Raw genomic sequence first — 24,468 nt, 5'->3', positions numbered from 1 at the left:
TATATATATATAAAAAACTTCATGTATTTACAGTATGTTCCATTGTACATGTTCCCATCCTCCCAAATCTCTTCAATTTTTGAAATTTAAATTTGATTTTCTGTGTGTATCGACAGTTGCATGTGACCTATTTTTTGAGGGGTATAGTTAATTTACTCCCTTCTTCAGCGCATCTAACTTTGGAATTTCCAATGGAATGGGGTTCAAATTTTGATAGTAAATAAGACTTTAAAACAAATTCAAATTGCCACTTTTTGATCCAAATCAAAATAAAGATTTAAAAATTGTAGAATAAGGCGGTGAACATGTATATCATTTAACAAGTTGAATATAATTAATTGAGTATATTAGCCTTTTTTATTAACATCATTTTTTTCTGCTTTGAAATTGGTTTTTATTCATAAAAATTTTTATCACTTATAATGTAGATGTTTAACATTGCTGATTTATATTGTATGTGTATAGGTTCCAGCAGCCATTAATCATAGTTTTGAAAAGCGAGATTATGTAATTAATGAATTGGTAGAAACCGAGAAGAATTACACTGATGTTTTAAGCACACTTCAACGGTGTTTTATCAGGCCGTTGTCAAATGTCCTTAAGGAAGAAGAGATTAAAACAATATTTGGCGGTATAAAGGTACTCAATCAGTTATTTTCTCTTACAATGAATTAATTGTTATTTCTGAGTATAATGTAGTTAATCTGTTTATATAAAACAGTGTGTAAGTTTCATTATATATAATTGTTTCGAGTAAAGTTTTGATCATATTTTTTGTATTGAAGGTTAAAATTTGAATTTATTATTTTGGTTTCACTATGTCAAAATAAAATTTAATATGTTTATAACTAACCACTGTCTTTGAAAATTATCTGTTTGACTAAGATGCACTTTGTATATGAATGTTTAATACAAGGCATGTCCTGGGTTAAAATGATAATTCTAATTTACTGGATTTCTATAGGGTATATTCTCCTTTTTCATTTTTACTAAGGATATAATAATTTGTTTCATAAAAATGATGAAGAGTTTTTATGAATGAAAGTGAGGTGTTTTGTTTGGATCTTCTTGGAGGTTGAAATACCTAGTTGTACTAGGCAACTTCTGGAAGTGATCAATCTTGAGTAAAAGACTTAAATTCTGGCCTAAGTAAAAGTACAATTAGTCTTGCATTTGAAATAAAAGTTCTGAGAAAAACATTTGAACAGATTAGGGGAGGTGGAAGGTGAAGTGAAAGAATGAATCTTAAGCTATTTACCTGATTTGTTATATTAGGAAATTGTCCCATCAATGCTAGGAATACCAGGAAGGTGACTTGTTACTAGGAATGATTACTATGAAATATCATGGAAAAAAAATAGGAAGTGAAGCTAAAAGTAAAATAATAAAAAATTATAATAAAGATTTGTCAAGAAATGATGTATCTAAGATTTATATGGATCGATTCATATTGCCATAGTAGCAAACACAAAACAATGAGATATTTTTCTGAAGAAATAATTATATCAATACTAATATTATTATTTAATCTATGTCAAAAGTAATGTAAAATGAAAAATATGTGCAACGTTGGAAAATAAATAGTTGTAAACTATTTTTATTTCTCCTTTGACCGCAACCCTGACCATCTCCCTATATATAAAATGAAAAATACATTTATTTACTCAAGTACAATGTATTTACTCCAAAACTACATTTTATAATCAATGTATTCTTGTGATATAAATCAGTAGTTACGTGGATAAACTGTCTTTAAAAAAATTACTTATGAAAACCTCATCTTCATTTTATAACTTTATAGTTATTAGTTATTGACTTAAACAATGGAACCTGTTGGGTAATGATTAGATAAGGAAGTAAATTAATTTTTTTTTTATCGGTTTATGGAGGTGTAAATTAGGGTTATTGATAAAATACTGTTTGTGTCCTTAACCCTCTTCCTGAGGTGCAATCTTTTTGTATTAGGTGTAAACACTTGTAAAAATTACGTTATCATTTTATGAGTTAATAATATTTAATTTGTAGCTTATTTTGTATTTTTTTTTTCTTACATTACTATATTTTTAATTTTTGGTGGACTTAAATACCTAAACAAATTTACTTATAGTTCATTTACATAATTTACAGACTGTATAAAAAATTAAAATCAATCTTGGACATTCGTTAGATAATAAATATAAAGAATGCACTACATGGTCAAATTTGTATTAGTTTTCATGATATGAAAAAGTTATTCTAACCTAGACCCCCCATAATTTTTACAACATACTTTTACAAGGAATTAATCTACATAGTAGAACCAGGTTGTATGTGTCTGTAACCATTCTCTTACTAACTTATTTATTATTGCATCTCATAAACGAAAATGGCTATAAAGCTGAAATTATTAATTGTGGCTTTTATGCTGAAGATGTGAATAAACCTGAGTTTGAAAAAAAAAATGGGAATTTATTTACCATATTCCTCTTTATAGTTTATGATAGTCTTGTGCCTGAAATGTATTACTAATCATATAATTTTTCTCTTTAGGAACTATATGAAATCCATGTAGGATTCCATAGCCAACTCACAAAAGCTGTTACACCTGGCACACATTATCGCTTAAGTGAAGCTTTTTTGAACTGGAGGGAAAAATTTTTAACATATGGTGATTACTGTGCTAATCTTACATTAGCACAAGGAAAAATTCAGGAACTATCAGCGAGGAATGATAATTTTAATATGCAACTGACGGTAATAAATTGTCTTATCTAGTTATTGATTTGAGTTAGGTATAGCATTTTATTTAGAAATTTTATATTTATTGAAAAGTTGCAGCTATTATTACAAAATTAATTATTTTTTGCATGCTTTCCTGTAATCCTTTTTTATTTATTTTTTCCACAATTCAGTCTGCATTTCTGATAAATGTTAATCAGAAAAAGCCTTTTATTCACATTTTCTCATATTAGTGGATGGAACTTGAATATTTCAAACTTACATAATTTGAAATTAGGATATTTAATATAGGGTAAATGTTGCTTTAGTAAGTTGAATTCTATCTCGTTAATGTCTTGTTTCATATTTTTCTTAATAACTTAAAAATGTTTCATAAAAGATAATGATCATCCAATAAATAACTGTCACTTAAAAAAAGTTACTTTGAAATAAGAAAACAATCAGAAAACATGAATTATATATTTTATTAATTTTATTAATGATAATTTTCATTTTATGGCAGTAGTTATCCCTATAGTTATTAAATGGATACACTTTATATATGACTAATCTGCATTTTACTTGATTAAAATAGACATTTATGTTTCCCCACTCCTGAAGGTGACAAGCTTTGTGTTCCTGCTAGAAAAGAAAAAAGTCCTCAAAATTGAAAATTTCCTCTCACATTTTCTTATTTAGACATCGAGGAACAAATTTGGTTCAGTGTCTGTTTATCTGTAATTAAATTTGCGTTTGGGCATAATCAATCAAAACGTTGGTCAAATTTTTATGAAATTTTCAGGGATTGGTACCTAGTGAGTCCAGGGGTGCCCACAGAGTTAATTTTATCAGATTGTGTTCCTTACTTTTACTTATGCATGCATTAACATACTTTCCTGGATACACTTATGTTTCTGTAATGTCTCTTTCCATAAGTATTATTTATAAACATCAAATCATTAGCCTTGAAATATTGATAATTAAACACCCAATAGAAAAATACAGAAAAAAGATAATTCCTAGATAAAGCAATATTTAGAGAAAAAAATAGAGAGGATAAACAAAATATAGAAAAAGATAGAAATAGTGAGAAAGCTATACTAGACCCATGTTAAGATCAATCATGGGTTTTTAGAGGCTGGCTGACCTATCTATATCCAATTTGCGATTCTTGATTTAGGGGCGCTCCGAACCTCCTTATTTAAGTGATTATACTAGACCCATGTACTCAGGAGTTATTCTTTATTTTAGTTAGCACACTATTTATATATTTTTTGTTATAAATGTAATTATTGATTTTCTTTAGAGATGTCAGGAAGAAGCCAACAATGGAAAATTCAAGCTGCGGGATATCCTTTCTGTCCCTATGCAACGTATTCTGAAATATCATTTGCTTCTGGAAAAGCTGTTGAGTGAAACTCAGCCTGTGAGTCTATTTATTTATTTTATTCAGAATTTATTAGCTTTAATTTAAGGACATAAATAGAAGATTTATTTGTACTGTTAATAAGCCTTTAAAAAAACTGATAAGATAATTTTATGTGTTCTTTATGGAAGGGTTTACTGCAAAATGGAGGTAGTATACTTGGATTTTATACTTACATGTACTATTCTGAAATTGTATCAGAAAAAAATTGATTGATGATAATTATTAATTAAATTATTGAGTTAATTTATATATTTCACAAATTTTAAATGAATATTAGATATTTCCATTTACTTATTAATATTCATTTAATGAATATGATAAGTTCATTGTCTAAATAGGTTTGACAATATCAAATTATTATTTGTAATTAATGGTGTAAAAAGTACAAAGGACAGAAGAGAATAAAATCATATATCTATTTATTTACTTATGCTAATTGATTACCATAAGCTTAAATTTTAATTCTATTCGAACTGGGTGGAGAGAAAGTGATGGAATTAGCGGGATTCGAAGGTGGAAGATACACTGGAACTATGGATTAAGGTAGGAATGAATTCCACAGGGAAGAGGACCTAATAAGGAAAGAACTGTCTAAAAGAAATGAATATTTCAGGAATGAATAGAGGATTGAATTTATAGAAATCAAAGTCAATTTATATTAGGATTGGTCAGCTTGTTAAAGGAAGAATGCCAAGAAATAAAGGATAAAGCCACCTGGGGATACAAAAGATAAATCATACAAAAAATTAATTAAATGTTTTAGTTTTGCCTCGAGATACCTTCAAATATTGTAAAAAAATATACCGAGTGGGGGAATATTAAAGAGTTAACTAGGAGAAGTCTATGAGTTTCAAATAGTATTTGGTGGTAAAGATAGTCTAGTCCTTTTAAGTAGGAAAAGGTATAACGGTAGATGTCAGAGAAAATGTTTTTCAGTAAAGGGATTTGGTCATTACCTCTTTTTTATAGTCAACCCTTCAATTTAGCTAATTGGTGGATAAAAATGAATGTAGACTAATTCATGATCCATTTATTTTCTATTTAGAATCATGAAGATTATCGTGGTTTGGAGAGAGCAAGAGAAGCAATGGTAGATGTAGCCCAATATATTAATGAAGTGAAGAGGGACAGTGATACGTTACAAATAATGGCTGATATTCAGGTACCACATCTTATAAATAAACAGAATAAGTATATAATGTCTTTAATATGCTAGAAATATTTCACTGTTTTTGTTAAGTTATTTAACATTATGATTTGTTGAGAATTTTGTTTTACATCCTTTGCAGTTCCATGTCATTAAATGATAATAAGTTTTTATTTATTATTTAATATTAAAATTTAATTGATAATTTTTATTTTAGTCAAGCATCATTGATTTGCCAGAGAATGCCAAACTTAAAGATTTTGGTAAACTCATCAAAGATGGTGAGCTTAGAATAAAGGCTCACAATAATCAAAAAGTGAAAGTCAGGTAATGCTTGTTTCATAATAATTAACATAATTATATAAAGAAATTATTCTTAATAATACAATGTAACTTTTACAAGTTATACATGTTGTAAACTATGTATTTGCAGGGTTTTATTTTTAACCTCTTCTTGGCAACCAGTGAATAAAAAAACAAAATATTTTAATCTTTATTGTAGTGAAAATAAACATTATTTGGGAAAAAAAAAGTTCAGATTTCATTTTTACAGATTTTATTGAAAGGTTTCCTCTTACTGATTTATTGTTTTTATTTTATTTTTAATGAAATCTGGATTAAAATTTTTGTACAGGATCAGTTTTACAGGATATAAACAGTAAAAACATTTTTAAAATAAAACAAAAAATTATTACAATAAAGCTGTGAATTTTATCTTGTTTTCGTTCTTGGCAGTTTTCCTTGGATCTCTATTAACCCATATTTAATTTTAACATTCAAATTAGAATTTCTTGTCACAGATATGGTAACATCTGTTGGGTAATGATTCTAATGATTAATTGTTGGTTACATATCAATTAAGATGTTTAGGAAATTTGAATATTGAACAAAGTAATGACCACCCATGTTCCCTGCCAAGAATAGGATCGAACATATCTTCATTCTTAACGTATGTTTTATATTTTTTACTTTTTAATAAAAGTACTTCATTTTTTCAAGAATAGAAACAAAGAGTTTGAAAATCCACAAATACTGCTTTTACTGTTTATGTAAGAATAAAACTGCTAGACATAAAAAATCATTTCTTAAAAAAACTACCTAAGCCCCAATAAAATCATAAAGTAATATATTGTAATAATTTAGCAAATTGTTATTACAAATATTGATTAAAGTTCAAAGATTAATTGTAAAATGTATTCTCTCATTTGCTAAGTATTATTATTGTGTATTTGGTTTTCTTATATTTTGTAGATACTATTAGTAGGTAGGAAAATTTGGTTACTTTGAATTATTTATATTTTAAGAGTGTACTGATCCTGAATGTGTTATGTTTAAAGTTCTGTTTAATAATTTAAAGTATGAAAGTGTTTTAAATTTAAATGATGTTTTTTAATCTTTGCCCATTTATATAATACTGACAACAAAGCTTGATTTAGTTTTGTAAGTTAGGAATATATGAGAATTTATAATACTTAGTATTTTAAACTGGAAATAATACATTGTGTAATTTTTCAAAAAATTAATTATTACTAAAGTGCCATAAAATAATAATGTGCAAATCAAACTAAAACAAAAAATTAAAAGGAAGACAGTGGGTCTGAATGATATTTAGTTTAAACATTTAAAAAAAATGTTCTGTTCTTTGGCAAATTTGACTGTACCTAAGCCAAAATAACAGAAGGGAATTTTAATCAGTCCACAACATCGGCTTTCTGATATCTGAGAGTAAGAAATGATCTGAACTTGGAACAATAAGGGCAAAATATTTCTTTTATCGAATGTACTTCAAGTTCAGTTGTAACTGACTAAGTACAGTTTTTAAATACGTCTTATTGATGTGATTACAAGTTACTGGGTTTTAGGCATAAATTAAATAAACTAGTACACACTTGGATTCATTATTTTTATTCTTTCTGTTGATTGAATCTGAGCTGTTTGGGACTCCCAATATAATGGTTGTGGATTAGTGATTTTTGGGATCTTTGGCTCCTGCTCAAAATGGGATTTTTGGATTCAATGTTGCACGGCATTCTTGGTGCAGACATGAATCTGATGCATGGCTGCCCTCTCCCGATGTAGTTAACTATAGATAAAATATTAATTTTTTTTATAAGAAATATAGCTATCTGGTAACACTGGGAGGAGGTTACCTTACCTTTTCTTATTAAAAATGTGGGCTTCTGATTCTACCTTAAAATTAATGAGGATCTTCAAATAATGTCGGAACCCTATAAGATCTTTTTTTTTAAATGTGTCTAGATGGGGTTGGCTATTGTTTTTACCACCTTTGTACAATTCATCAATCCTCAACTTTATTTATTTGTTATCCCTTTTTTTTTCTGTAGATCCCAAAAACTGGAATATCCCCTTGAATGCTAGTTCCCTTGAGCACTTGATTAAGAGAGAGCTATCAGGCAAAGAGTAATCTTTACCTTAAGAGCCCGCTATACCTGGGCCAATGGCCTGATATCTTAAACCCCCTTCACTCCTGAGATTGATCACAGTTAAATGCTTAAAGAAAAAAATTGTTACTTTTCAAATATTCAATAAATTAATGAATTTAAACTAGTATATCGATTATTTCTGTTGATAATCCTTAGATTTTGAGAAATAAAGTTCTCTAATCTGTAGGGCCTTTAAGTCTTAAAGAGCCTGGGGTCAAATATGGCGCTTAGTTAAAGATATCTTTGCTGAGGAATTGAGTCTAAAAACTCAGATTCATATGAGGATATGATTTATAAGATGACAATGTTATGGGGCAAAGATTATGTGTCAAAGAACCATGAGTCTACTACAAATAGTCCGAATAATGAATCCAAGTGGCTTAATTTAAAATACTAGATATTCATTAATAGTATAATTTTGGACATAATACAATTTATTAGTAACATATAATTCTTTTAATTTTATTTATTTAATTTTTTTTCAGATATGTGTTTATTTTTGATAAAGTAATGGTCATGTGTAAAACTTTGAGGGTAAGTTATAATATTCTAATTTGATCTTTTAATATAATTTTAAGAAATTTTTGCTGTAACATATTCAATTTTATTTTATTAAATTACCATTGTGTCTATCTGCCGAGAATTTAGATAATACATCAGGTACCTTGTATGATGGGGAAAAAGTTGGAAATTCACTGTAAATGTTTCAAAAGTTGTCATTAGTTCTATTGTTTAACATCTTACTTAAATTTTCCTAAACCGTGGATTAGCTAAGTTTGGAGTTATGAGAATGAACAGAACTTTTTGATAAAGAGTAGCCTGGACAGATGTTAACATATTGCTCTGCCCTTCAGTGAGGCAGTATAAGGAGTTATATTTGTCCTGTAATTTTGTTTTCTTATTTTGATGTATAAATTTTTAATGCAAGATCCTTTTTCATCCACTCTACCAATATTACCATGGAAACTGTGGTGTTTAATTATTGTTATAGTAAATTAAGTGTTATTTAACTTTAAATTTAACATTTGGAGTTCTATCAATGGGTAGATTTTCCACATGTTTGTATCCTGTCATAATATCATTTACAGCAAATTTACTTGATATATATATATGTATACAGTTTGAAGAAAATTGCTGTGTAACTTTAGACATCAAACTTCAAAATCGGTTGTGGGGTTAGCTTAAAACAGAGCCCAAAGAAACATATAAATAGATTTTTTAAAAAAATTAATTTAAATCTGTACCGCTACAACCCATGAAGGATCAGGGGTTCAGTACTTCTTAAAAAAGTACTGTTACTAGACCAATGGTTGTGAAAGGAGGTGATTTGGTCAGAATCACGCTCGACCACCAGATTTTTTACCCAATATAAGAGGCTGGGTGGACCCTAGGAGGGCTCCAAGAACCCACAATAGTTGACTCACGGCTACATTGTAACAGAAAACAGCCGGATTCGAACTCGGGTCCTTAATTTCAGTATTTTGAGGGTCATGTTGGTATTTTTGAGGTATTATTATTACATGCAGTGTTTTGAGGTCACAATATATATTATATTGTTACAAAAAAATCATGAGATCTCAGTGAAAAATCTCAGTAAATAACAATCAAACTTGAAAAATGGTTGAGCCGTGCGACATCCCTAAACACAGTATCCTCCTTTTGGCTTTGCTGTAGTCGGGTTAAAAGTAGCAGAATTTTCCAGTATATATTAAGCTATTATCAAATGTGTAAAAAAAAATTGCTAGTTAGGATTTACAAAAAAATGTTAAAAATGTTGTGAATTTCCGTAACCAAAATTGGTAGACACTGTGAAGTATAATTGGTGGTCGACGATGAAAATCTCGTAACTAATAGAATAACCTACGAGTTACAAGTTTTTCTTTGCCTACCTTTGATATAATGTATTTATTATTTTATTTTATTTTTTTGTCATGTTTCTTATAGTTGATATGTTGTCGATGTTTAGGGAGATCAATACAGCCATAAAGGCTGCCTTCAGTTGGCAGAATTTAAGGTTGATGATTCAAGTAACAGGAAGAGTTTACAAAGAGATGTTAGGTGGACGCATCAATGGTTTCTAGTTCGTAAGACTGAATGTACTGCTTATACACTTTATGCTAGAAATGAAGAACAGAAAAAGAAGTGGATAAAAGCACTTCAAGACGCCATGTTAGTTATAAACTAAATATTATATATTCTATTCTATATGATTATTGTTGAGGAAGTTGGTTATTTACGTATTTGGAATATGAGGTGAAAAATACTTCCTATAGAGTATTACTTAAAATTATCTTTATATCACCTAACAACATTTCAGGGTGTTTTTCCTTTCTACATAATGTTGCTTTGCTTGAATAGTGGCTCATTTAAAAAAAGAAAAAGTTTTGATTTATATTTAATTGGATTTATTCCTAAGATATTACCATATCCTATAGTTTCTTTCTCTACCAGTGTCCTACAGACTTTCCTAAAGGTAGAAGGATTGTCATAAAGTAACCTCAGTCTATGATATCTGAGGAATATATCCACTATCTATGGAATATCTCAAACAAATAATAAAGCCTATCAAAGTGAATTTCACTATATTAATTTGAGAAAATGTATTATTTGATAGTTTTACTGATGTCTATATGTCTATAATTATATATTTATCCTGTTTATTATTATAAAGGGAAAGATAAAATGTCGCAATACTGAATCATACTGTTTACAAATAATTTTGTACAACTATTTAAATTTTGTAACTTTAATGATAAAAATTCTAGAAAGAAATGGACAGAACTAACCATAATGTAATAAAGTGTGAACATTTTAATTGCATTTAAAAATTGTAAAGGTAATATTAATATTGAATGGTATAACTACAGGAGAAATGATACCAAAGATGAGGAATCGTTTTCTTGCCACTGTATCACATTTGCACATGATGTGATAGGCAGTCTCTTCCTCCTTTCTGCAGAACCTGCAGATAGGGGACTGTCAGTCCCATTTTATAGAGATGTTTGTTTAACTGACAGTGTCCTGTATATAGTCCTGTCACCCATCCTAGGATACCCCTATCCATATTTAGAAGGCAATTGCTTCTTCTCGGGCAGGGTCCTTCAAGGAACATTTTTGATTGTTCCATCCCTCTGGTATTTCTCCAGAGTAACCCAGCCTTGCTCTCAGCGATCTTTTTGATATGTCTCTTCGCATGGCTGAGACTAATTCCACATATGGGGTCAGGTGTGAGAGGAACATGCTCAGATCCCTTTAGTGTTGTTATTTTTAGATTAGATAATTATTCAGAAATCTAAATGATTTTTTCAATAATTACTATTAATTACTTTCCTTTTATATTTTTGAAAAATATCAAAAGTTTTAAATCCTTGTGTTATGCAGCTGTATTTTAATTTGAATACAGTATTATATTGAGTCAATGTTGTTTCTTTACTAATTTCTTGAAATTCTATATTTTTATTTGTTTAATAAAATTTTATATAATTTAACTTGATATATTTGATTTTAGGGATAACATCGAACCATACGGTTGCAGGAATACAGATCATAAATTTCAAATGCATACGTACGAGGAACCAACTACATGTTTACATTGTAGTAAATTTTTGAAAGGACGAATTTTTCAGGTACTTTAAATGTATCATGCACTGTTTTTTTTCTCTTTTAAGTCATTACAATCTGTAGAAATTATTACATTATATCCACTCAAAGTAATGTAGCCAATAGTGAGGATGATTGTAACGTAAGTTTTAATGCAACTTGTAAAAGTAAACTTACTACAAATTCTTAGAGTTTATTGATGCCAAATATTTATTATGGAAAAATCCTTATTACTTTCATCATCAACCATTTATATCAAGGACTACGGGTAATTGGAATTCAGTACTTGTTTCTGGATAACTGATCAACCTTACTTATTAAATGATAACTTATTAAACTTATCTTAATATGCCTATCCTAATTATAGGGTTACCCTATCTATAAGAAATACATCTCCAAATAATTTAAAAAATTATTTTCTACCATATTTAACCTGGAAAAGCATTTCTGTAGGTCCTAAAACTCTTTAACTAATTAAGTTACAAATTAGGACTTTTATCTTGTTTTTTACATATAATTCCTAAATGATGAGTCCTAGCAAATAAGTTATGGTATAAAGAATTAAACAGCTTCTGTTTAATATAATCAACAATTGCCAGTAATATTTATCTGTGTTGTTTAGACTCATTCTTAGTGCTATACCTTAGTTTTCAGCAAAATTTTAATAAAACTATTGTATTTTGGATTTTGATGGTTTACGACATACCACTTCACTGAATTAATAAATTATAGTACTAATTCGATGTAGAATTTAATGATGATTACCATCACTTTTTCATTAGAGCACACTGTTTATGAATTGTAGGTGAAAAACAAGAAAAAATTCATTTGTTACTTCATTAAATCAATTAGAGTTTTATGACTGCCAGAAATGCACTACCATGTCAATTGTGGTAGAAACTTATTTTAAAAATTATTTGCAGATATTTATGAGCTGACTCCTATATTATAACTAACTTACCCCTCTCAGGTCTTGTAATGCAACGAGTTTTGTAATAAAATTGACCCGGAACTAATGACTGAGGCTGAATGGGAACTATTTGTACATTTGTTCATCTCAAAATACTTATATTTAAAAAAAAATAGTTTAACGTTAAATCTGAGTCTACCTTAACTTAGAACTGAGCAATCAGCCCTTAGTGTGTTATTTAATTATTTATTTTAGTTTTTATGACAAATTTATTAAATTATTTATTTTAGGGCTATAAATGTGAAAAATGTAGCATTCCTGCACACAAGAACTGTATCATATATTCAGGGAGATGTGGTTCTAAACAACCACCGGAGTTACCACCAAGGCCTCCGTTAGCTGTTAGGCATGATGTTGAACTAAATAATATCCAGCCAGTTATGGTAATAATATTAACATTTATTTTTTATGTAAATTAATCAGTTTGATAAATTATAGTTTTATTGATACTTCTCTTTTTCCTAATGAATGGCTCTCATATATATCTTTTTACTTGCTTGATTCACCAATGGTTGTTGATCTAGCTGTCTGCAATCAAGAGTGAAAGATTAATCTTTATTTCAGTATCTCTATACTCCTTAAGTAACATTTACTATTATTTAAATAATATTTTATATATTATAACCTTTATTATAACTACCTAAATAATATGCTGCATATAATGTTTATGTATGTGATTCTTATGTGTTTGTGCAAGAGAGTACATTTATTAATTTATAAAAAGAAGATGTATAATAAAATTGTGTGTAATTAGTATCCAGTGAAAACGATTAGTTTTATTTATGTATTTTAAATTGTTTTATTTTGCTTATTTCTATATCCATGTTGACTGACTGAGATTTGCATTTCTTTTGTATTTAATTGTTTATAACTTTAGCTTAGTTATTTTTTGAAATTTTCTAAATACCATGAAAATATATTTTTATTTTTTGTTTATTTCCTGTACAAATAATTTCAGAACTTTAGAGGATTTGTGGTGTAAATCTCTATTTTCTCACTTGGGCTAGAATAGGTTTATTACTTGTAGGATGACTCCATGTCTGGGACATTCACCATTCTTCCCCACTTCTTTAGTAATATTTCCAAATGGTTTGTTGCTAGGCAATATGTTTTTAACTTAATTGGTTGGACTGGAAACAGGTCTGGCAAGAAGTGTACACGTTTGAAATAATCTATAAAATTCTGGAAGATTATTGATTGACCGTGTGTGAAGATGAAAGGAATATGGTCCGGGTGCGGTCAAGAAAAACTCAAATAGTAGAAATATACTAATTTAATGAGCCAACGTTTCGCCCCACGTTGCAGGGCTTCTTCAGGGCTATTTTGACGGCAGTCAAAACTAAAATGACTGCCGTCAAAATAGCCCTGAAGAAGCCCTGCAACGTGGGGCGAAACGTTGGCTCATTAAATTAGTATATTTCTACTATTTGAGTTTTTCTTGACCGCACCCGGACCATATTCCTTTAATCTATAAAATTCTTTCTCAGACTACTTCTTTCCCATCTCTAGTTACCGAGTAAAGTGATCTTCTTTATTTTATCTATAAATCAATTCTGTTTATAAATACAGTTGTTTTGAAATTCCAGCCTCGACCAGTGTCAGGTCCACCAGATTTAGGGAGAACATGGACTGACCATGGTGCACTTGCTGAACACTTATGGTTAGTTTTTATTTTTCATAATAATATGAGTTATTGTTAAAATAATGTTACACTCAAAGATTTGTGTATATTTCATAATATTTGTATTTATATTTTTTATAAAGGTTTGTTGGTGAAATGGGACGTGAAAAAGCTGCGGAGCTCCTCGAGAGACAATTGGATGGGACTTATCTATTAAGAATTCGACCTCAAGGGGCTACACACCCTAATGAGACTGTCTATGCTCTAAGTTTAAAGTATATACTGATACTTGAATGATATTATTTTCAAATTTAATAAATTTCTTTATTTAATAATTATCTTCTCTAGGGCTGATGACAAAGTAAAACATATGAAAGTTTATGAGAAAGAATCAGATGGAAAAACACAGTACTATCTTTCAGAATCTCGATTTTTTAGATCTTTAGTCGATCTCATATCATGTTACGAGCACACAAGCCTAGGTGAAAATTTTGTTGGGTAAGTATCACTGTTCTGTGTAATTTAGGGCAATCGTTATTCTTTATTAATTTTACCATAAATGAATTTTTTTTTTAAATCATTGTATCATGTACACTGCCAAATTAAACAAAAAATGATGTATGAGGCCATGAAATTTAAATATAGAACATTTGAAGAATAGTGATAAACTATGAATATAATATACCTTTACATTAAGCTTTTAGTGTTATAAGTTACTTCTGTTTAACTTATATAAAGATATTTTATTACCTATAGTTGGTCAAATACATTTAATACATGATGGTGTCATTAAAACGAATCAATTGGTATCCCCGAATTTTATATATGAATTCATTTAATTCACCTATAAAACTCTTCATTAATAGCTCTGCTTATTATAAAAAATTGCCAGTTGTTTAAATTAAGGTTTTGTTATTTTTTAGCAGTTTTTTTTTTTTTTTGCAAGTGTGTTGATAAGATTTAGTACATTTTTAAAATAGTTTTTTTTAGCAAATCATTCTATCGTATTTTGAATTAAGCTAATTATTTAATCTTATTTTTCACAATTTGTATTGCCTTTTAGATTAGATGTTCGTTTGAAATGGCCGTACAGACGAATTGTTGCAGTTGCCGAATTTGATTTTAATCCTGCTGAGTCGAATCAATTACCTCTTAAACAAGGATGCCAAGTAATTGTCTTGAGTAAAGAAGGAGACCATAAAGGATGGTGGAAGGGTATGATTCAAGACAGGGTAAGAAACAGTAATATAATTAGTCAAATTTTTGGAGCTCGACTACTTTTCTTTTAATGTTTTCAATACAGTGGACTCTCACTAATTCAGTTGATAGCATTATCCAAATCAAACCATAGAAATAAAAAGATTTGATTTGATTTATATAGTGTGTATATGTATACATTCAATAAAATTGCATTATCAACACCTTACATGCCTTAGGTTTGTTTTCCAAAAAACGTTTTATTAGCTTTGCAACACTCTCTGCCACCTCAGGCGTTTCTTAGTAACCTACCTCATTACTAACTTTCTCTTTATGGCCCTATCAGTTGTAAACATTTTTTTGAAGTGTCAACATTCTACGTATGTTTAATTTCTGTTAAAACATTTTTCTTAATTTGAAATTCACGTTTTGAAACTACAAATAGTTAAAAAATAAATTTCTGTCTGATGGTTCATCATTGTTAGAACATTTTCCTATAAATGCATTTATAATTTTTTTTTTTAAGTGATTTGTCATTTATGAAGTGAACTTTCCTGTTGAGTAACCTGAATTTTCACCAATCCGAACCCCCTTGGTTTTTATTAGTTTGGATTAGAGAGAGCCCACTGTACTTTCCTTTGAATACATGAATTATCTACACTTAGTTCATTATCTTTTATTGAGGTGTTTTAATTTTTTATTTTTTTTTCTGTTTAGTAATGGCTTCAGACCGTAGTAAAAGATTTTATTACTGTCTAATAAATTTTGTATTATTTTAATCTCTAAATTTTTGCAATTAGTAAAAAAAAAATCCTTTTTAACAAGATATTGAATGGCTCTTTTAAATAATATTTTTCAAACAGTTGTTTTAATTGGATTTGACTACATTTTTCAATAGCATGCATTTTTATATAATTGATTTAATTAATTTTTGAGGAAATTTTATATGGTAGTTATTTTCATTTATTTTATGTAACAAACTAAATTAATTGATTGCTTTTAATTTGGTTGTTTTAGGTTGGTTTTTTCCCGAAAGTTTATGTCAAAGAAATTTCAAATACATGGAATGTTGCTGAATTTCACTAGTCTACTATGTATAGGAATTTATGTTAACAGTTTTAATATTCTGCCTTCCTTCGTTCAGAATCTCAGTAGATTTATGAATATATTTATGTTTTGGTTTTTATTTATTGTTAATAGAGATTGAGCATATTAGCTAGCCATTTACAGACCGTTTTTTGTAACAGGTTTAGATTTTTTTGTAGATCAACATATCTGACCTGTATATTTTTTGTGGTATTCAGAAAAAATTGAGGAATTTTAGTCTGAGCTTATTAACTGTTGATTATACTGACAGATTTGTTCTGCATTATGGATGAGTGAGCTCATAAAAATTTATTTATATGTTCCATGAATGCCCTTATTTGTGGAATTAATTTATTTGTTAAATATCATGAGATAGGCCCATAAAGAAACCTAGTTTCTTACATACACCAGGAGTCTATTGGATTGAATGTGATGCAACCCATATAATAGGTGTGAAAAGAAATTTTAGAGGAAAAAAAGTTATGCTCCAAATAAAAAAAAAGTATCATCAAGGAGTCAAACACAATTTACAAGTTCAAAAATAAATACAATTGCTTTAGTTGCTTATAAGTGATTTATTTTGATTCAATTAACTTATTAAAATTAAATGGAGTGTAATTTGAGTTACATCTCTTCTCTTGAAATTTTTTCCTGTAAACTTATTACATTCTTCTTGACTCTGAACTGATCAATAAGTATCCCTAACCTTAAATTTCAATTCAAAATGGATTTGCAGTTACAAGTGAATAAGAAATTGTTATAAACAGGAGATGACAGCATCCATAGACCTTTTTTTTTTATTTAAGGAATCTTAAAATATGTAAATAAGCAAGATCTCAAAAAAAAAATTAACCATTTTTTTTTTTACTTATTTATTACCATACCTCAACGTAGGTAATTAAAGAAGTAATTGATAAAAAATACAGTAGTATCAATTTTATTGTGTTCATAAAGACACAAAAATCCAACCATAACCGCTGAGCTTCCATATGTGCTTAACAGTCTAGAAAATTGATAAAGTAACAAAATTGTAGGTTATCTTATTCTCCTGGTTCCTTACCTTTTTCTATTAAATTTTCTTTTAAAAACTTATGAAAAATTGGATGGTTAGCTATCAACTTGCTTTGTACCACTTCATAATATTTTAATGGAAAAAAATATTCATTAGTATTCCAGTAATGGGTTATTATACTTTTTTTCACCATTATTGCTTTATTATTCATCTAAATTGTCAAGTTTTTGAAGCATTGTTTAGATCAATTAACTTTTTGATGAATAATAACTGCATTTTCATTTACATTTACTTTTAACCTTTATACACATTTACGTATTGTATACACTAAAACTGTATCAGATAATATTGGAAAGTGCTAACAACCCTTTTTCAAGAAATTTCTCTTTTATTTATGTAAGTGAAGACTATGAAAATTGGCATGGTCAGAATTTCAATTTAGATGGTTTAATTTATTTTTAAATTTGATGCTTTCTTAGAAAATTTTATATGAGAGGTTTAAATTTAAAGAGATACAGGATTTTCTAACAGTGATCCATAATATGTGAGTAATTGACTGATATAAATTTTAACTGAACGTTTCTCAGTTTTATTATATATATTTTGAAATCACTGCATTGTTATTGAGAATAGATGTTTTATCTTTGTTACTACGTTGAGTTAGTTTTTTTTTTTTTTTAACTGTTATAATTTGTAACCTTTCATTGTTGGACTGAAATCACTTGTGCAATGTGTAGACTGTGTTATATAACCACTTCCTTTAGTTTAGGAACAAAAGTAGTTCAAGTAGACAATAATCATCTTCAGTATCCTTTAATTTGCAATTATATCTGTTTTCAAAACCAAAATATCGTGTTAGAACTAATTGAGGCATTTAGATAACTTGAGCTATAAAATCATGTCTCCTATTTTGTTAAATGGATATATATTTGATGTTAATCATGAATTTGTTATTTGTTCTACTTTTATTTCATTTTTAGTCTTTGTTTAATTTCTAATTTTTTCATTCCACTTTTAACATATTGATTCTTCAGTGAACCTAATTTTATCAAAAACTATATTAAGAATGGTTTAATCAACTATTGTGATTTTAATTTTTCTATTGCAACTGTCTTCTTTTTTTACTTACTAAACTAACTCTTGGAATGAATAAGTTACCAGGGTAACCATTAGTTTGTATTTACAAAAGCCTTTGAACAGGATTTTGGAAATAATTATTCTGTCATGATTTTTGACAATTTTTATTATTTTAACTCAAAAAAGAAAGAAAAAAAAAGGTTTTAATTAATTGACTTAATTAAAAGCTTTTATATTATATAATCTGTGATATATATATATGCTTAGATAATTTATAATTATTTCCATAATACATCATGGATATTATCTATGTTTATCTTTTAGATAAGTAAGTGCTACAGCATTATTATATTTTAAGACAAATATTATATTTTACTTTTAACATAGTAGTATATGTATTTTTAATAATTATCTTTTTTACATCAGCCATTTTAAGTAAAGTGTCAATTTGTGCATGATAGAGTTAGTTAGAATCAATAAATGTATATTGAAGCTTTCCATTTTGCATTTAATAATGTTCCGTGTCATCGTTCCATTCTGTGCTCCAAACAGGTGCTTTATTATGATTATCAAATCGTGCCACGTTTCAATGCTCAATTTCATAATGTTAGAGTAAACTATTTTCTTTCTATTAATTTTTGTATAAATTGATTAATTTAATTATTTATATGAATATGTGTAAAATGTATGTATGCATGTATATATTTGTAATGAAGTTATCTATTTGTATTTGAACTGAGGCTAGTAGTGTTTTAATTGTAGTAATATAGTAATTTTTAGTATCACATTAATAAGTTTTTATGGTTTATATAATATATTTTATTACATATTATGAAAAATGAAATTTATTATTGTTTTTAACATTCAGTGACTTTGTTTGTTTATTAGCTGATATTATTTAGTTGCTTAGTGCTATTGGGAATGCTATTATAAATTATGCCATGAAATTGCTAGTAACCTATCCTTGGAACTCGTATACGAAAGAAATAATTTCTCTAGAATCTTAATCAAGAGTAATCTCTCAACATTCAGAGTTTTGATTATTTGTTAGTACAAAAATGTGAAAATATTCCACATATGGGTGGGAGTATTTGAAATACATTTCCAAATACAAAATTTTTTTTTAATCTAATTCCAAGTATAGTACAAAATATGTACTGTAAATAAAAAGGAACTAAAGCATAATTTTAAAACAAATGTGTTCTTTTGTCATTGTTGGCCATCAGAATGTAATCCCTATTTATACAAAAAAAATATACTCAACATTCGCTTATTAAAATTCTCAAGATTTATTTTTTATAAAACCCTCTCAAAGGTTTAGAGGTTACTATATTTATGTGTATAGTTATATATCTTTATTTTAAAATTAAAATTATTTTCATTACAAAAAATCAATACAATTTAAATTTTCTTCATACATCATTATGGATTAGTTCCATAAAATGTAGTCAAACTATTAAAACAAAAGGTTTTATTTAAATAAAAAAAATAAAAAAAATGAACCCATTAAACCTGGTAATAGCCACCTTGTATAAATGAACTTTTTATAAATGTTATCTGAAAATATTATTTGATATGATAAGTTAGAAAAAAAATAAATTGTCAAGTATAGTCAGATATTGTGTAAATTGTTGGTTGTATTTTTTCAGTATTTATATTCATTAAAATAGTTTATTTACATATCCGCTCATGTTATACATTTATATTTAACTGATAATGATTTAAAAATGTAAAAAAATAATTTTAACCATATATTTTAATATGGTCCTGATTAGTATTAATTTGCACCTGAGGAATGTATGACCTGTAGCTATTAAATTTGATTGATAAGAGTTTGTATAATTGTTGGATTAGATAATCCAAATCACCTGAAAAATAATCCGCCCTAATTTGTAAACATCTGAGGGCTTAACCAAAATATAGAGTTTTGTGTTAAGTCAGAACTTGTATATTTGGATTCTATCAGGACCCAGTATGGAAAAGTTAGGTAGACCAAGTATAGCAATCGAACACTCGACTTCTCTTGTTAAGCCTTGTTATTATTGTTATCTTTATTGACATGAGCAATGATACCGTGCGTGAATATTATTTCATGAATGTATATGAATACATTATTAAGTAGTAAATAAAAATTAATTTTTTAATCACTAAGATTCCCAATGTATGTTATTCATTTTCTGTCATGAATTTTATTTGTTAGTTACCATCAAGTCCTTTTTTATTGTAAACATATTGTGGTTATATCTTAGTTTGATGCTGTGTTATTTTGACCAAGTAACCATATTAAGATGTTTGTTTTCGTGGCCAAAATAATTACTATCCCAAACAAGCATGGCTTTGCTTTTTTTTTTTTCTCTCATTGATACCCATTTCTGCTACTGGAACATTTTATATTCTAATCACATTAAATATTTTTGGGTCCACTTTTGTCTGTTCTTATTTGACTTGGTATTATGAAAACTTTTTAAAAAAGTTTTGCTTGATATTAAAGTCAAAATTTTGTAATCCATACCCTGGACTACTTGAAAATTTAACCTTAACCTTTGACCATAGTTGAAGTCCAGAAATTATTATTTCTTCGAAATTATATTTTAGGAGTTGCTCTATCTATATTTATTTCTCTCCTAATGTATGTTATTATAACATCATCATAAGCAAATATAATTATATATATTTGTATTGTTAACATTATTTTTTAAAATTATTCTTGTTGTCTCTTTCCCCTATAGGTTATTTTATTTATATGCTTAAAATTGTAAACAAAGCAATGATAAATTTAAGCAGCCATGTCTTCTAAAGTTCAGTTAAAATTAAGAAATAAGAAAACAAGATTTTTCTCTCCTTAATCGTGAAATTTTTTATTTTATTTTGCAATCATGTCAATCTTAAAGGAATGAATTATGGATTGAGAAGAACTAGAAATAACAGAAAGTTTCACAAAAGTAGTTTAGTTATTGTTTTTATATTTATGCATGGTTATGAAATCCAAATCTCTTAAAATAGCTTATTACTGTTGTATCAACTTTATTTAATGTTCACATTATTTTTTCGCCAATAAAGTATTATTTTTTAGGGTGCTATTAATAGTGATATATTTTAACAAAAAACAGAATCATTAGTGTTTTTGTACCTGCTCTGTTTATGAATGTAGAATAAAAAAAAAAATTGTATAAGACTGTCCTCTTGATAGCGAGGATATTAAATAAATTTGCCAAATGCCTGTAGTTTTATTGTTTAATTTAATTTTATCTGTAACATATATTCCATTTGTGTTTTGTAATAGATTAAAAAATTGTTTATGTTCTCTGAATAAAAATATGATCTTGAAATATATTTTTAAATTGTTGAAATTATATTATTATAAATCCTTCAAATTGCATTTTATTTTACTTCATAGAAAAATTTATTTTTCTTATGTTAGAGTTAGGATCCTCTTGAGTGTCTTAATGCCAAGATGTTCAGAACCGTCTTGTGCTTCAAAAAAGTAGAGGAGTTCAAATATTTAGGATAAGTCATTAATATTGAAGGCTGTTCTGCTCTAGCATAACAGAAAAATAAAAGAGAAAATCTGACTGGATCTAGACAAAACAAGCCTTGGATTAAAATGAATGAAGAAAAATTAAGGAAGATATTTCTTCTTTAAGTAACCCTACAGTTCGACGTGGACCTTGGCCTCCCAACAAGCAGTTTCTCAGAGATTTCTTTATCATTCAATTCTCAAACAGCTCAGATATTTATCAGAATACTTGGTCCTGTAAAGAATCATAGTTCTGGAAATGCTTAAAGAACCTGGAAGTTTATAAAATATTTAATTAGAATATTATTAGCTGTCCATGTGTAACTAATTGTAAGAAGATGGCCCCATTTGTGGAAAAAAGGTTCACAAAATAACATATTTATTAATAACCTGATTACTAGACTAGGTTTTTGGCCTTTTTTGACTGCCATCTCTACCTTCTTCGTAAAAATAAATTGCTTAAAGTAACAGAAAATGTTAAGATATTTAACTTTGAAAGACTAGGTTGAGTGACGTTGGCTGACAAAGACTCCAGGTAAGGCAGGATGCTTTATGAAAATATAAGATGCAGTGATTTTCCGTGAAACATGAACTTAATTACATTATCACCCCGGGGCTGTATAGGTCCTTAATGTAGGACCAAAACAAAAAATAAAATAAAATACATAAGATTTAAGGAGGATAGATGTCCTGAGATGGGTTGGATAAGGTAGTATCACATTGGGGGGTGTGGACAGTTTTGTGAGTTAGAAAAGGGGAAAGGAGCTACCCAAAACAGAGCTAAAGGGACAAGCTCCTTAAGAATCCAGGACCCATTACTACAATACTTTTATAATCTTACCTGTTAAAATCCTAATCATAATCATGTTTGGACCTAATTTAATGATAACTTATTTAAAAAATATAAATGCAATGTTTGTTATGAATCATTAGTATTTTAATTTGAGGTAAGAATTAGTTTATAGGCTGTTCGATTAAAGCCTTCCTTTGACAAATCATTTCTATTAACAATTACACATACACAAATTAAAAAAGATATAAATAAGAAGTTAAAACTGATAATCCTTCATTTTCTGTTATATTATCAATTATGTTTTATGTTGGGTTGTCACATGTTTGGACCTAATTTAATCATAACTTATTTAAAAAATATAAATGCAATGTTTGTTATGAATCATTAGTATTTTATTTTTTAATTTGAGAATTAATTTATAGGCTGTTCGATTAAAGCCTTCCTTTGACAAATCATTTCTATTAACAATTATACATACACAAATTAAAAAAGATAGAAATAAGAAGTTAAAACTGATAATCCTTCATTTTCTGTTATATTATCAATTATGTTTTATGTTGGGTTGTCACATGTTTATAGCACTTGACTCTTCAGTAAATTGATACTAACTACACTGTTTTTAAAAAAAAAATAGAAACAAAAAACAATTTTTTTTTATTTTGTATGGATAATTAATATTAAATGAAAATAGCAATTAATCAAATTAAATAGCAAAAAACAATGTAAGACACATCTTAGAAAGAATTATTTTGTCTTTGTCTATGTCAAATAATAATATAGTTTAAAAGATAATATTTTATATATTATGTTAAATTTCTTTCCCAATTATCTTATTCACAGTTTAATCATATTTTTATTAATGATATTGCCCATCTTTATTTATTTCCTTATTTGTAACAAGTTCTTATGGTACATATGTCCTCAGAAAATATATTAAAAACATAACTCTCTTTATCGATGTAAATGGTTAATTTTTCATAATGAAGCTAATCACTTATATCAAGCTTAAATTCTTCAATTTTTCATGATAAAAACAATTTACAACACAGAAGTAAAATCATAATTCAATTGCGTTATTATTACCTATCCTTTATAGCTATGTAAAAGACACTCATAGAAAGAAGGCATTTTTTGTCATAATTTAAGCCAAATAATAATATACTAAATATGGCAATATTTTATTACCTAATTTCTTTCCCAGTTATCTTATTCACAGTTCAATCATTCTGAATTTTCTTTCCTGGTAAGTGGTTTCTTATTCATATTTTCACTGATGAAATAGCTCATCTTTATATGCATACTTCTGCATTTATTACCAGTTCTTATGGAGCATATGTCCTCATAAAAGATTTTTAAAGCCTCTCTTTATCTATGTGAGTGGTCAATTTATAATTACAAAAATAATTTATAACTAATTACTTAAATCAGGATTAAATTCTTGTATTATTTGAAGTTTCTAACAGATCTTGTGGAACAAAGTAATAATCACCCACAGGCAGGGGGAATTAATTTAACATAGTCAAAGTCAAATAGTAATATTATATTTCAAAAAAATGTATTTTATTGTTAGTTTACTATTTCACAGCTTATTAAGTTAATAAGAGCATTACGGAATGTACAATTATTCACGCACAGTAAATAATAACTAATTAAGAATACACTTAAATAAATATGATTGAGAAAATATACACCCTGTTTAATTCCGATCAATAAAACAAAAAAAAAATATGATAAACGGATAATTCAGTGATTAGAATGTTAAAATAATAGTTCGAGTAACTATTTAAAGATAGCAGCACAAATCAAGAAAGTAGAAAGTTATAGTTTTACTAACCGCCGTAAGAGGCCAGCACCATCCAGACAGTCCTTGAAGTGAAG

The 24,468-nt window shown here is 27.7% G+C and overlaps 1 protein-coding gene across 4 annotated transcripts in view; it reads left to right on the top strand.

The window, feature by feature from the left end:
* Vav (Vav guanine nucleotide exchange factor) overlaps nucleotides 1-21,282 on the top strand; it is a 30,839-nt gene extending 9,557 nt beyond the window's left edge. For all 4 annotated transcript variants that reach the window (XM_014436802.3, XM_067046505.1, XM_014436799.3 and 1 more), the window contains exons 5-18: nucleotides 466-639; nucleotides 2,530-2,733; nucleotides 4,004-4,123; nucleotides 5,172-5,288; nucleotides 5,491-5,600; nucleotides 8,203-8,251; nucleotides 9,684-9,886; nucleotides 11,226-11,343; nucleotides 12,518-12,670; nucleotides 13,874-13,947; nucleotides 14,052-14,183; nucleotides 14,257-14,406; nucleotides 14,972-15,140; nucleotides 16,123-21,282. In XM_014436802.3, the coding sequence (XP_014292288.1) occupies nucleotides 466-639; nucleotides 2,530-2,733; nucleotides 4,004-4,123; nucleotides 5,172-5,288; nucleotides 5,491-5,600; nucleotides 8,203-8,251; nucleotides 9,684-9,886; nucleotides 11,226-11,343; nucleotides 12,518-12,670; nucleotides 13,874-13,947; nucleotides 14,052-14,183; nucleotides 14,257-14,406; nucleotides 14,972-15,140; nucleotides 16,123-16,191 (1,842 nt within the window). In that variant the 3' untranslated portion in view covers nucleotides 16,192-21,282. The remainder of the gene's footprint in view (nucleotides 1-465; nucleotides 640-2,529; nucleotides 2,734-4,003; nucleotides 4,124-5,171; nucleotides 5,289-5,490; nucleotides 5,601-8,202; nucleotides 8,252-9,683; nucleotides 9,887-11,225; nucleotides 11,344-12,517; nucleotides 12,671-13,873; nucleotides 13,948-14,051; nucleotides 14,184-14,256; nucleotides 14,407-14,971; nucleotides 15,141-16,122) is intronic.
* The last annotated feature ends 3,186 nt before the right edge of the window (nucleotides 21,283-24,468 follow it).

The sequence above is a fragment of the Halyomorpha halys genome, unplaced genomic scaffold, assembly GCF_000696795.3.
Source record: "Halyomorpha halys isolate HHAL.00 unplaced genomic scaffold, Hhal_1.1 Scaffold51.1, whole genome shotgun sequence".
Taxonomy (NCBI): domain Eukaryota; kingdom Metazoa; phylum Arthropoda; class Insecta; order Hemiptera; family Pentatomidae; genus Halyomorpha; species Halyomorpha halys.
Note: the sequence above shows the minus strand (reverse complement) of the source record. Positions and strands in the feature narration are given on the sequence as shown.